This window comes from Lates calcarifer, unplaced genomic scaffold (genome assembly GCF_001640805.2).
Source record: "Lates calcarifer isolate ASB-BC8 unplaced genomic scaffold, TLL_Latcal_v3 _unitig_1365_quiver_2398, whole genome shotgun sequence".
Lineage (NCBI taxonomy): Eukaryota > Metazoa > Chordata > Actinopteri > Centropomidae > Lates > Lates calcarifer.
The window spans coordinates 9120-21601 of NW_026115472.1; the positions used below are offsets into that span (position 1 = coordinate 9120).

Consider the following 12482-nt stretch of genomic DNA (forward strand, 5'->3'; position numbering starts at 1 on the left):
ACCGATTGCAACAGAACTACAGTGTGGAAAGTGGAGGAGCTGTGGATCAAACCATCAACGCTGCACGTAACAGACAACTTGCTCTGTAGAGAAAAATTCTTCCTGGTCTGGTTCAGATCAAACCTGGACTTCATATTATTCAGCTTTAGCCTCTGTAACATGTCAAAGCCACATCATGGTGACCGCTTTGTCCCTGAAACTACTGAGTGTTGCAGACGGACCATTTCTGTGGCTGCAGTGTAAACAGAGTAAGTAAAACCACAGGATAAAATTAGCAGAGTTTGCTCCCGGTGAGGAAACAGCGTGTTGTCGTCTGAACTGACCGTGTGAAGTGGTCGACCAGCGATCCCACCAGTTCGCCCACTCGGTCCTGGTTGGGGCACAGCTGCCCTCGCTGCAGACACAGCAGGACGTCATCCTGAGAGGACGTGTGCAGCGCCACCATCTGGTCGACCCCGCTGGTCACGCTCACTCCTGTAAACTGTGAGAGAGAGAGGGAAACACACACAAAGTCACACACCAGCATGGACACAGCACAGGATGTGCAGAGTGTGAGCATGATTCAGATTTATATAAGTAATCTAGCAACATCTTTTGATTCATGCAGACAGTTGGTTTGGTTTAGAGATGATTGTTTATGTCCCGCTTCCTGATTCTTTTTGGAAAAACTGTTATTGTTGCGTATATAATCTTCCCTTACTGAGCAGCAACAGATTTTTCCTGGAAAGACTGACACAGCAATTTATTACTATTACTGCTACTCCGAATCCAAACTGCAGAACACGTCAATCAAGCATTGCGTACAGGGATTTAACACTGTTAGGATTTTCTGTGGATGTTTGAGTTTCTATGAATGATATGAATGTCTGTTGCTGACTGACTGAGTGATGAAGTTTCCCCATTGGCCACCGCTCTTTCAAAATGATTTGACATCAACGGTTTCTCACCATCCAGGGGGGCATTTTATTGGGAATCCAGCTGTATAAAAATACTGTACATGTGAGCACAGAGAGAAGCAAAGAGATGAACCGGCTGAATGCAGTCCAGCCATATACCAGGGTTTGACCTAGTCTTGTTTTTTTGCTATCACTGCTCATGCTGACTCTCCACATGTTGTTTTTCTTTTCCCACAATGCACAAGACCTGACTGTGATATTCAGTGGCACACACATGAGCTGCTGGCAATTCATTTGTAGAAAAATATCAGGGATTATCACGTCAACGTATAATACCTGTGAATTTAATACAGTACAGCACAGTATATCCAGGATCAAAAATCACGCCATGTAGGTAGCCGGCGGATTATTTCTGCTCACGGTATGTAGGGTGAGAAAAACTCTGCCCACGCTGCACGTGTGGAGGCGCAACGAAGGGGAAAGTCATGAGGTGTGACCCAGATGGAATAATGTACAGATTTACTGCGGCTGAAGGAAACACGAGAGAGAAAAGGGTGACAGAGTGCAAGTGAAAGAGAGGAAAAAAGAAAAAAGAGAAGAAGAAGAGTAGAGTATATGACAGATAAACAGACAGAGAGATAGAGAGAGTGAGGTGCGTCTGAGATTTTAGAAAGGGAATGGGAGTCAGAGTGGACTAAGCCTCTTACGGCCCCCAGCGCACACAGGTTAATCCAGCGGGGACGACTGTGTGCGGGATGTCCCGGCACCGTCAAGGCCAGATTCTGGTACAACCTGTCCCCTCGGTTCAGAGGAGGGAACAATGCAGAGGGTATATCCAGCAGTGTTTATACAGATGAATCTAATCTTTAGCTTCTGTCCACCCATCCATTATCTATACCACTTATCTTTAAGAGTCGCTGGGGGCTGGAGCCAATCCCAGCTGGGACACTGTGCTATCGTCAATCACAGGGCTTCGTTAGCAGCACATGTAGCAGAATTAGGCTCAGCGATTAGGTGTTTCTTATCTAAATTCAACCTTGGAATGGTAATTAACTTCCCACCTCATGCACACCGGGCTCATACCTTTGATTTTTCATCAACAGATCTGATATTTTCCAATGCATTTGTTCGTCTTTTGTACTAGTTTCATGTCCATCCAAGCTGTAGAAGCTGAGTCACTCTAACGTTGAATGAACTGACTCCAATCGATTGAGGAGAAACTGAACATCACAGCTACGCACAAAGCTGTTGTTGTTTTGTCACATTGTTCCATCAGTTTCTGACCTGTGTGACTCCTCGGTGCTGATGGTCAAACCTGATGACTCTGAGTCTGGTGACACAGTATGAGGGCAGGGCTGCACTGCTTCTTTAGCGCTCTATTCTCTGTTTCTGACCTGGATAAGACTCATATCCCTCAGTCTGAGCAGCAGAGCTTAATGGCATCAGCTATCTTTAGCCGCTCCGCTGCTGCATAATGATGGTTTTTAACCCTCTGGCATGTTTCGAGCTCTTTTTCTTTTTCTCTCTCTCTCTCTCTCTGCCTCGCTCTCTAAAACCACTGCTGGACGTCCAGCTGTGCTGACTCATTATGTTATGTAGGTGTCACTGAAACCTTCAGTGAAATAACATGCAGGGAATCTGGTCTGAACCAGTGTTCATCTCAAACATTTCTCTCAGAGTCCACCTCAGTCTCTGTGTCTTTCTCTGTCCCTTTTTTAAATGAACTGACATAGAAACTAAATGAAAATGACCAGAAATGACACAGAAATTACTCTGCACTTTTACACAGTTAACACAGTGCTCTGCAGGAAAGGAAAGCTTTAAACATGTAGGGAGCCAGTTTTATTAAATGGTCAGTCGTCAAGGTGATATCAAAAATCTCTAAACCTCTTAAAATCAAGTCCCTGCTGCCTGTGGGTCCTCCCCAACATCCTGTTTCAGTCAGAAACACATCAAACCCTTGGAAGAAAATCCTGATCAAAAAGCTACTTCAAGGGACCTTGAAGCATCAGATTAAATAAAACTGTCATCTACTGTCTCTCTTCACTTTTAGCCTCTCGTCCTTCAGAGCAGGCGGCCCCTGTGAGACCCCCTGATCCAGTTTTCCCAGATCAGGCCAATGAAATTAGCCTTGACCCCCCCCAAGACGGCTAAAAAAAAACCCTAAGATAAAGCCAGGCCACCACTGTCATAGTGCGACGACCACGGCCTCACATACCAAACACAACACCTGACACACACACACACACACATCGAGTCTCTCAAACAGGTCAAAAGCCCTTTCAGTCAACACCGAGTCCTCTTATTGCTCTTGTACCTTTCCTTGCAGTGACCCAGGTCAAACATGATGGAAGTGTGTAAGAGTGTGTGGAGTGAATAGAGGAAGTGCACAGAGTGAGAAATAACAGGCAGCTGGGATAAAGTACAACAGGTCTGACCCACATTCCCAGTAGCTGTTTGGGAGGTGGAGCTGTTACTTGGTGCTGTGCAGTGCATCTGTGCTTCCTCTTACAACCCAGCCTGGTTCCCACTACCTTTTAGGTTTTGGTTTATAGTTCATTATTTAACAGCTTCAATTAGAGTTAGGTTTAAGGATAACATCGAGGTCGGTCCACTCCTCATGTGGAGTTTTTGGCGCTTTGCGTTAGGGAACAAAGGTTAGGATATCTCAGGTGTTTAGACTTTGGTTTTTTAGAGTACCTTTTCAAAAACATGGCCATCATTCCACCTTATTATATTTTTTAAAATCTTAATCAACATCCTCATTTAAATCCCCTGCAGAGACCAGCTACAGTCTGTTACAGCTTCTATTCCACAGAACTTTACTGTTGTCCAAAAAACTAAAAATATCACCACTGTTGAATTTGTGTGACTTATTCCTCCACTGGAATGAATATTAGCAGTGTATTAAGCTGCTTAAAACAAACTAAAGGAAGTAGCTGTGTGAAAAGTTAAATAATCCAGCCTGGTTTTTCACCTCCACACATCTGGGTGTGAAAGTCGGCCTGTAGTTTTTGGTAAGTTACAGCAACCCCTCCCAGTTCTTCAGAAAGATGTGTGAGGTGTTTTTATTCACTGCTGAACAATCTGACAAGCTCTGTTTGAAGCACAGTGACTCCTTCTGTGTGCCCAGGCCTCTCTGGTTACACTGCTTCACTAGTTTGAAGAGCAGAGAGGAATAAAGTACCTGAGCCATGCTCTTTGTGATAAAATAAAATGTCACCCAAATTCAGCAGTGTGGGTTTTGTTTGTGAGAGGTTTGGAGGGAAAAATATTTGGTGGAACTGTTAAAAAAAAACTACACAGTACTTTTTGTAAGACATCAGAGGCTAAAAAGGTTGGAAAACACTGGTTTAATATCTTCATCTTAAAAGTAAGCTGTTAAATAAAAGTAATGGATTAGTGTGTTTCCCTCTGAAAAGTAGTGGAGCAGAAGTGTAAAGTAGCATAAAATGGAAACACTCAAGTAAAGTACAATACAGTGCTTGAGGATGACAACAGGACTCTACAGCACAGAGTCATATTGTTTGTAATGAGTTTGTTGAGTTGGGTTAAGTTCAGAGATTGAATAAATTCACTGGAGGGTCCCTACAAGTATAGCAAATGAGTCTGTGTGTCTGTGCGAGTGTGCGTTCATAGTGTGCGCTCTCCCATGTGAGTACTTACAGTGTCTAAAGGAAGCCTCTTCAAAACCTTGTACTGTTTCTTTGGCTCTAATTTGTAGACGTACTTGTCTGTGACGAGCAGGCTGCGGTCTGTGCTTTTGTTGAATCTATTCACCTGAGAGAGCAAAAAGAGGGAAATGGAGAAAGACGAGGATGAGACGCCACATTTGTTCATTTTCTATTTTCTGTTAAGAGACTTTTTTTTTTTTTTTGTCTGGGTTATCAAATACAAAACAGGTTTTCCTTGTGGAGCTGCAAACGAGTAACACACATAAAACAAAAAAAAAAAAAAAAAAGAGGCGAGACAAATGCTCTGCTGCATCTGTCAGTGTTAGAGGCTGTTTTTATTCGCTTTATCAAAACCCACATATCTTTATAAGCTAAAGCTTCACCCAGGATTTAGTGGAAGCCCTCTCTGTACAATCCCTGATAAGGAAAATATGGCTATCATTATCCACAGGGAGATGATAAGAGCAAGTTCATCGTGAGGTAAAATAATAAGCAGGGCCTCAGCTGATTCATTCAGTCGATTCAAAACAGGCCGAATCTTGAAGGTGGAGGAAGTTTTATACTTTAGAATTCACAGTTCAGCTCCTTTCATGATTAATCCTCTGATTATCATGTTTTTTGGATTTCTGTCTGAGAGGGTTGTATCCACTGTCGGAACATGAAATCCTGAAAGACGAGCTGATACAAAAGAGGGAGAGAAGAGTGCGAGGGGATGGAATGGGGGAAAACAACAAGAAAAGAAACTCCTCGTGGCTACAAAACAGACATTTCCATTTCACTGTGTTCTCTTTCCCACGTACTGTACCTTCCTGCAGAAGCCAGAGAAGAGGACCTGACTGTACTCGTCTTTGTTCCTCAGCTCCTTGGAAACCCGGATGAAGCCGGAGCTGGTCTGAGGGCAGTCTCGCACCTGCAGGAAATGAGAGGACCCACATTTATTATCACATGTAGCCGAAGATGATGGCACAAGGAACGCATCTCGTAGCTGTAGAACTCTCTGTGACCTCTCCTCGGCCTCTTTCAAGCCTTTTTATCGCTGTAATTCCATAAGCGGTAGATCAAAGCTCAGGGGGGCCTCGGGCCGTCGTTACCAGACACGGTGTTTGACATGCTGTTAGAGAGAGAGGGAGCAGGGCGGCTGATACTGGAGCTAAACTGCCTGATGAGAAACACAGTCGTGGGCAGCTAAGAAGGAAATCTAAAACCGTTTCTTAGTCTCACTACTGTAGAGTGTAGCCATTATAATAATGTCCTCAGTCTTAGGTTTCTTCCATTTCTCCTTCTCCTTCCTTTCACACTGAATATACACTATATGGCCAGATTTATGTGGCTCTGCACTGAGCTCCTCTCTCTTTCTCTATCTGTACATATTCATATCCCATTAATACATGTCACTAACTCAACATCTGTGATAACATGCCTCCTGCTGCTCCTACGATCCTGCTCAACACCTGCTCTTACTTCTAGTCTTGTTGCTACTATTACTACCACTATCACAATTGCCATTACCATTATTGCTATTATTACTCTTGTTAATACCACGTTACATCTCTATATGGAATCTGCATTTTACTATTTTCTCCTTCCCGTGTTCTCTCCACCCAGACCTGAGATAACTTCTGTTGTCATTTGGTGTTATATAAATTAAACTGACTTGTGTATGTGGCTGATTTTCATGGTTTGGGCCTGGACCCTTTGTGCTGATGAGGGGAAATCTCAAAGCTAATGGATGCTATGATATTTTAGTGTGCTTCTAAATGTGTGGCATGAGTTTGAAGAGGACCCTTTCCTGATTCATTGCCATTAGTACAATTACATGCACATTAATAATGTCCATATTCTGAATTTAGCATTTTCCAACTAAGATATTATTCAGGATTTACAGACCTCCAGACCTTTGTGGCCGGTTTATGAACAGCTGCATGTGATGTGCAGTTTGTAGGAGGCATAGTTGTTTCGTTAAATGCTGACAGATTTTACTTTCGGCCTCAGACACCAGCAGCATCCCTACTCCGATTTCTAACATCAGCTCGGATTAGGAAAACCAACATAAACTTGTTGAATCTTGTGATCTGGTTTTCAGAAAACATGACACACACTGTCCCATTTCAACTTTCTCTCCTTCCTCTTTTCCTCCTGTGCTCAGCCACATACTAGTCACGATCTAGGCTGACCGCATGCTGCATTACATGCACTTATCTATAGGTCTTTTGTGGAATTAACGACAATCACGTGAAGCTGAAGCCCTGAAGGAGGCCTGCGAGTCACGGGCCGTCTGACAAACCTAACGAGGGGAGTGAGTCAGGACTCTTGAGGCGGTCATGCTCGCCGCTCCCTGAAGGCGTCTTTCAAGCCCCTGGCCACCAAACAACCTCAGATTAGCTGGTTAATGAGGCGACTGTGGGATTCATTAAGAGAGGGCTGTGTTCACAGGCACCGTCCTCCTTTAGTCATGCTGTTTACCGTCAGGCTTGTCACATGCACTGTATACATTCACAACAACAGATGATTTTCTGTGATTCTGCACACTGCCGGTCATTCAAGTCTTGTTTACTGTGAGAGATTCAAGCAAAAAATTCTGCCTGCAGGGTGAATTAAGTCTAATGGATTTTATTAAAAGAAAAAGAGGAAAAAGCATCTTATTGAGACCAGTTTACAGTGAATGAGGTCCTCTTGTGGTTAGGACTGCTTAGAAAACATAAAACTGCCTTTGGTTTTGATTTTCACCAGTTTTTGAAAAGTTATATCAAGTTCCAGTACTTTTTTAAGCTCCAGATCTTTTTATACATTTGTTTGCTTGTTTGTTTACTTTCACTGTTGTTATTTTTACCTGAATTTAAAGGCCTAACAACGGACAGAGCTACACCCTGTACCCGTCACTGTTACTACCAGTTGCATTACTTCTCTTGGTGTAAAAATATCTCAGTTAGATGAACTAATAACTAAATAAAGTGGAGCTGAAGCTCAAGCAAAATTAATCTGCTACAATTTTAGCATTAATTAACATTTTTCAGCAGAAATACCAACAAAACAATCACTGCTTCATGCTTCTGAAATTGGATTATTTCCTGATTTTCTTTGTCTTTCATGATTATACACTGAATACCTTTGTAGGGAAGGGGAAGGGAAATTGGGAAGGGGAACTTTTCAATATTTTCTGACCAAACTATTAACTACTAATCAAAAAAATAATGTTCAGATCTCTAATGGACATAGTCAGAGTTGCAGCCCTAAGATTAATGAATAAATATAGTAAAAAGGCTGGTAACTGAAAGCTTAGAGACCGGTCAGGATCAACTGGACTTTGATTTTGGTGAAGTAAATATCAAGTGTAATTGAGGACTTTTAACATAATGTGTGGTGGAACATGAAAATACATGTTGCTGGAGCTCAAGAGCACCCAGACTTTGTTTTGTTTGTGTTTTGTTCAAGTGTGAATCTTACATTGGCCAGGTAGTCCCTCTCCCAGGGTCTGCTGAAGCCCCAGTCTTTCCTCTCTCCGCTCAGAGCAGTCAGAGCTGCCACTTTGGCCCGAACCTCCAGCATGTCAGACGGAGGGATGTTCTTCACGATCTGCCTCGCCCACCACCTGACAACAAGGGACGAGAACAAGACAGCATGCCACGTGGGTGGAGTAATACATCAAAGGTGCAGTACAGTAGGAGGTACAGCTTCAACTTAATGTCTGTGAGGGATAAAAATAGATTTTATCTGCAGTGCCAAAATAATATTCTTGTTACTTCAGACGTCACTCACTCCAACAAAGACTCTTTCAAGTTATTCTGCAGCTGCTGAGAATGTATTCAAATGTTTTAAAATATATTCACTTTCTTGACTCACTTTGTGCATGAATATGAAGCCAGGGTTAGCTTAGCATAAAGACTGAAAACAGGAGGAAACAGCTAGTCTGGCTCTGTCCAAAGGTGACAAAATATGCCAACCAGCACCCCTAAAGTTTACCAGTTAAAGAAACAAAATGTAACTTTGCTGAGCAGCAGCGCACCCTGCAGCCACAAGTGGTAATTAATTCTGTTGGGCTCCGAATCAGAACAGTTAAGTGGTTTTCATGTACTTGACCAGAGTTCTGACTGTGCACTCCCCACTCACTGAACTGAAACATGGCTGAACGGTGTATATTACCCATGATTCCCAGCTTCTGGAGCAGGAACTGCTGTCACTGTGACAACTTCTGTTTCTAATTCTTGATATTTTCAAAATGATCATAATGTTGCTTTAACATGATATGAGTCTGAAGACTTTGGACCAGGGAAGGTGTTTTCCTCTGTTTTTCAGTCTTCATGCTAAGCCAAGCTAACTGACTGTAGGTTCATATCTACCATGCAAAATGTCAAACTATTCCTTAAAAACGTTTAACTGTCTTTTCATTCCTTATTCAAAACTGATTTATGCTTATTTTGGACACAAGATGATTTATCTCTGACAGTTTGGTCGAGGTAAAATGTGTTTTGGCACTAAATATTTGAACAATACTCATAGTGTTTGTGACTTTTACGGTGTTTGAGTTTAATTCTGTGGGATCTGACCTGCGATGCAGCATGACTGTATTGTTGTGAAACTGGGACAGAGCTGCAGGCGGGGTCGGCCACTCCACAGTCTTTCCATAGTCGGCCATAGTTCGTACATTAGCGAACCTCCGCTCCACCTCCCAGAAGTGAGCCTTGACCTTGTAGCGCTTATAGCAGCCCATGATGGCGTAGATGGCCCTCATCCGCCGGCACCTCATACGAGCTAAAGCCCCACGCCATACCTGTGAGTTTTTAGAAAAAAGAGGGGACGTGTTAGATACATAAAAGAGAAGAGAGATGTCTCCTCTGTGTCCTGCTGAGCCGAAGACAAATTTGTGCTCCAGTTAAAGAGACTTCTCTGCAGAGTCATCAAAGTAGGTCAGGGGAAAAGAGAAAGGAGAAGGTTGTTTCATTGAGCAAGCGAAGTAATTGACTTTAATGTAACTGTACTCTGGATCTCATTAATTCTCCCAATTATTGTTACAGGAAATTAGGATTCAAGCTGGCAGATGAATTTCAGTCAAACATAACCAGGAGCCACATATTCATGAGGCTGAGGCAAACTGCTTCTCTGCTTTGAAACCCAGAAGTCGACGTTTGAAACCGGAGAAGACAACGCTGTGGATGATTAGCTGTAATCACATGACTGGAGCTGCATGTGACATTAAATTAGGTCTCTGTGTCAATTAATTGGACTGTCAGATCAATACAGCCTCACTAGGATACAGCCGTGGACATCTGACATTTAAAATTTTTAACTCGCATTAAGGCTGTAGGTGAATGCTAAAGAAATGATCATGACAGCAAATGATGACGAACCTTCTGCAGGAAAAGCACCAGGATGGGGATGAGTGCGGCTCTCTCCTGCTCCAGGGTGTAGAGAGATCGTGGCGTTCGGACAAATAGCTTAGTATGGCCGTACGCCACGTCGTCCTGGAAACCGTGCTGGGTGACGATGGCCTCCACGGCCTCCCTGTCCGAGGCCATCAGGTGGTTTGGCCAGGTGTACTCGCACGTCATTTTATACCTGCAGGAGGAGAAAGAAGAAAGCAGAGCTCAAGGGTGGAAGTTATTAAAACTGCTCTTGTTACTGTGGCTGTAAAAGCTGTTGAGTCAACAGGACATTACCATTCATATTTGATTTTTCAGTTTTCTTTATGCTTATTCATCATTTCAAAAGAGTGAGTGCTGCTGTTTGCAGCCTGTTAGTAAATGTTAGCAGAAATTCATTCAGGCAAGTAGGTGTGACAGAGAAAATGGACATTACTAGTTTGAAGTATGGAGCAGGGAAAAGACAAAAACAACACATTTTTCTTCAGGTGTGCATAAAGACAAGCTTTAGACTCAAAAGGACACAAGAGAAAAGTAGTCTGGTTTCACTTTATTATGTAGATTTACTTTAACTATCAGTGAAGATGATCTAGTTTGTACTTTCTGTCCTCTCAGTTTAACAGAAAAGATCACATGTGACATTGTTCTCAGCTGTTAAATGCAACTCCAACTGCATTTTGGGTAAGATAATGTGATAAAAAGTTCTGCTTCAGTAATTCTTAGAAAAATTTCATCAGAGCAGCAACACTGGGTGGTTACACCGAGCTGCTGAAAAAGCGAGACAGACAGTCTAAACTTCCTTGAAGAGGGAGAAACACTGAAGAAGTCTTTGCTTAACTACACAGTGAGCTTATTCTCTTACCGCTGCAGGAAGCGAGCGTAGTGCTGCCTGTAGGCAAAGCCCGCCCTGCGCACCATCACGTTCTCCAGCAGGCCGAGGTAGGCCACCTGGTGCTGGCAGCGGGCATCGTCGAAAAGCACCGGCGACTTCATCTCGTTGGGCTTGATGCATCGCACATAGTACGGCTCCTGGAAGACAGAAGAAAAAGAGTTGTGTTGTTGTTTTGCCTGGCAGGACTGTGAGACAGATCGTCTTTCAACCAGAGGACACCAAATACCTGCCGTCTCATTCACCTGTTTGTAGTTATTGTAAAATATTGTACTGGACTTCCAGCAGGGATCAGGATAAATAGCTTCTGAATCAGTTTAAAGAAAAATATAATATTACACTTGATCTTGAGGCGATGAAACATGTCAAGCACAGTGAAAGTTAAAGTACTTATTTAGCATTTTATGTTCTTTCACACTTGGACTGACTCAGTGTTTGTATGTTCGAGGCCAACATTTTCTTCATAACACTTTTGTTTTATCACCTGTGCAAACTTGCACTTGGTTTTGATTCTCTCGTGTTTTTATCAGTGTTTTCGTCGCTGCTGTGTTCATCACTGTGCGAGTAAATAAACTAAACTCAGCCTGTAAACTGTCACTGAGCCACAGCCAAGCTGCAAAACTGGCAAACCGAGTTCAGTGACCTTAATCAGACTTGCAGAATATTTCAACAGATGCTACAGCGAGCAGCTGAGCCTCACAATACATCCAGCGTGTCGGCTTATTAACAGCACGTTAGGCTGCGTGTTAAAACTTTGAAGGCAATAAAGTGTGGCTGCATGCTCACACCTTGAGAGGGATCTCTCAGGGACACGATATGCTATCAAAGAACAGAGGCTGCTGTGGTTTTACAGTCTCTCACTCTCTGTCCATGAAAGATGAACAAGGAGGAACAAAGTGAGCACTTTCTGAGGGCTCCCTCCCCGACACTGTCACCCATCACATCAATGATGCATGTGCATGTGTGCCCCGAGTTTCAACTCCGCTCAGCAGAGTTTTAAGAAACGAGTCAGTCAATAGGACGGGGTTGGGAGCAAATGAGGTGGGCAGCCTGGGCACAGGTGATTGTGAACCGCAGTTGAGGAAAGCATCCGCTCTTTCAACGTGACCTGAAGGGGGGGGGGGGGGGGAAAAACAGCTGCCAGGGGAGTTTCCTTTCATTTTACCTCAGCCACACTGAGACGAGATGCTACAACAGCCGACAGCAGGCCATCCCAAAATAACAGCAGGAAATGTCAGACTTCAGTCAGTGAGATGAGCCAGGAGAGGTGAGCAGCACATTTTGTGGTCCCTCCACCACCACCTCCTCCTCCTCCTCCTCACATCCCTCCCAACTCCACATACAGTCAGACAGGATGAGGACAAGCAACCTACAAAAACTGTTACTCTCTGACACCGAAAAGAGCACATTGCTATGTATGTGTGTTCTTGTTGGACAGCTGCATGCTTCCTCTCTCTCGCTCCATAGTTTGTCATGCATGGTGATGAACCGTCCTCCCAAAGAAACATCAACAACACAGACACGGTGGCAGCCTCAGAATAGCCTGTGACTCATACAGGCTTTACAGGGACCAGAACAGTCTATACTGGTGCAGAGCATCCTCCTGATGATCACAGCCGAGTAAACTGGGGCAAAGAACTACTAATACTAACATGAAAATATAAGT

At 43.4% G+C, this 12482-nt stretch overlaps 1 protein-coding gene across 1 annotated transcript; it reads right to left on the bottom strand.

Moving 5' to 3' along the window:
- Nucleotides 1-256: 256 nt before the first annotated feature.
- Nucleotides 257-10957, bottom strand: LOC108888438 (unconventional myosin-Ig). The gene is made up of 7 exons (XM_018684427.2): nt 10790-10957; nt 9916-10123; nt 9115-9338; nt 8015-8159; nt 5376-5480; nt 4563-4676; nt 257-481 (listed from the first exon to the last, which is right to left on the bottom strand). The coding sequence occupies exons 1-7, from the start codon at nt 10918-10920 to the stop codon at nt 272-274; spliced, it is 1137 nt and encodes a 378-aa protein (XP_018539943.1). The 5' UTR covers nt 10921-10957; the 3' UTR covers nt 257-271.
- Between the last annotated feature and the right edge of the window lie 1525 nt (nt 10958-12482).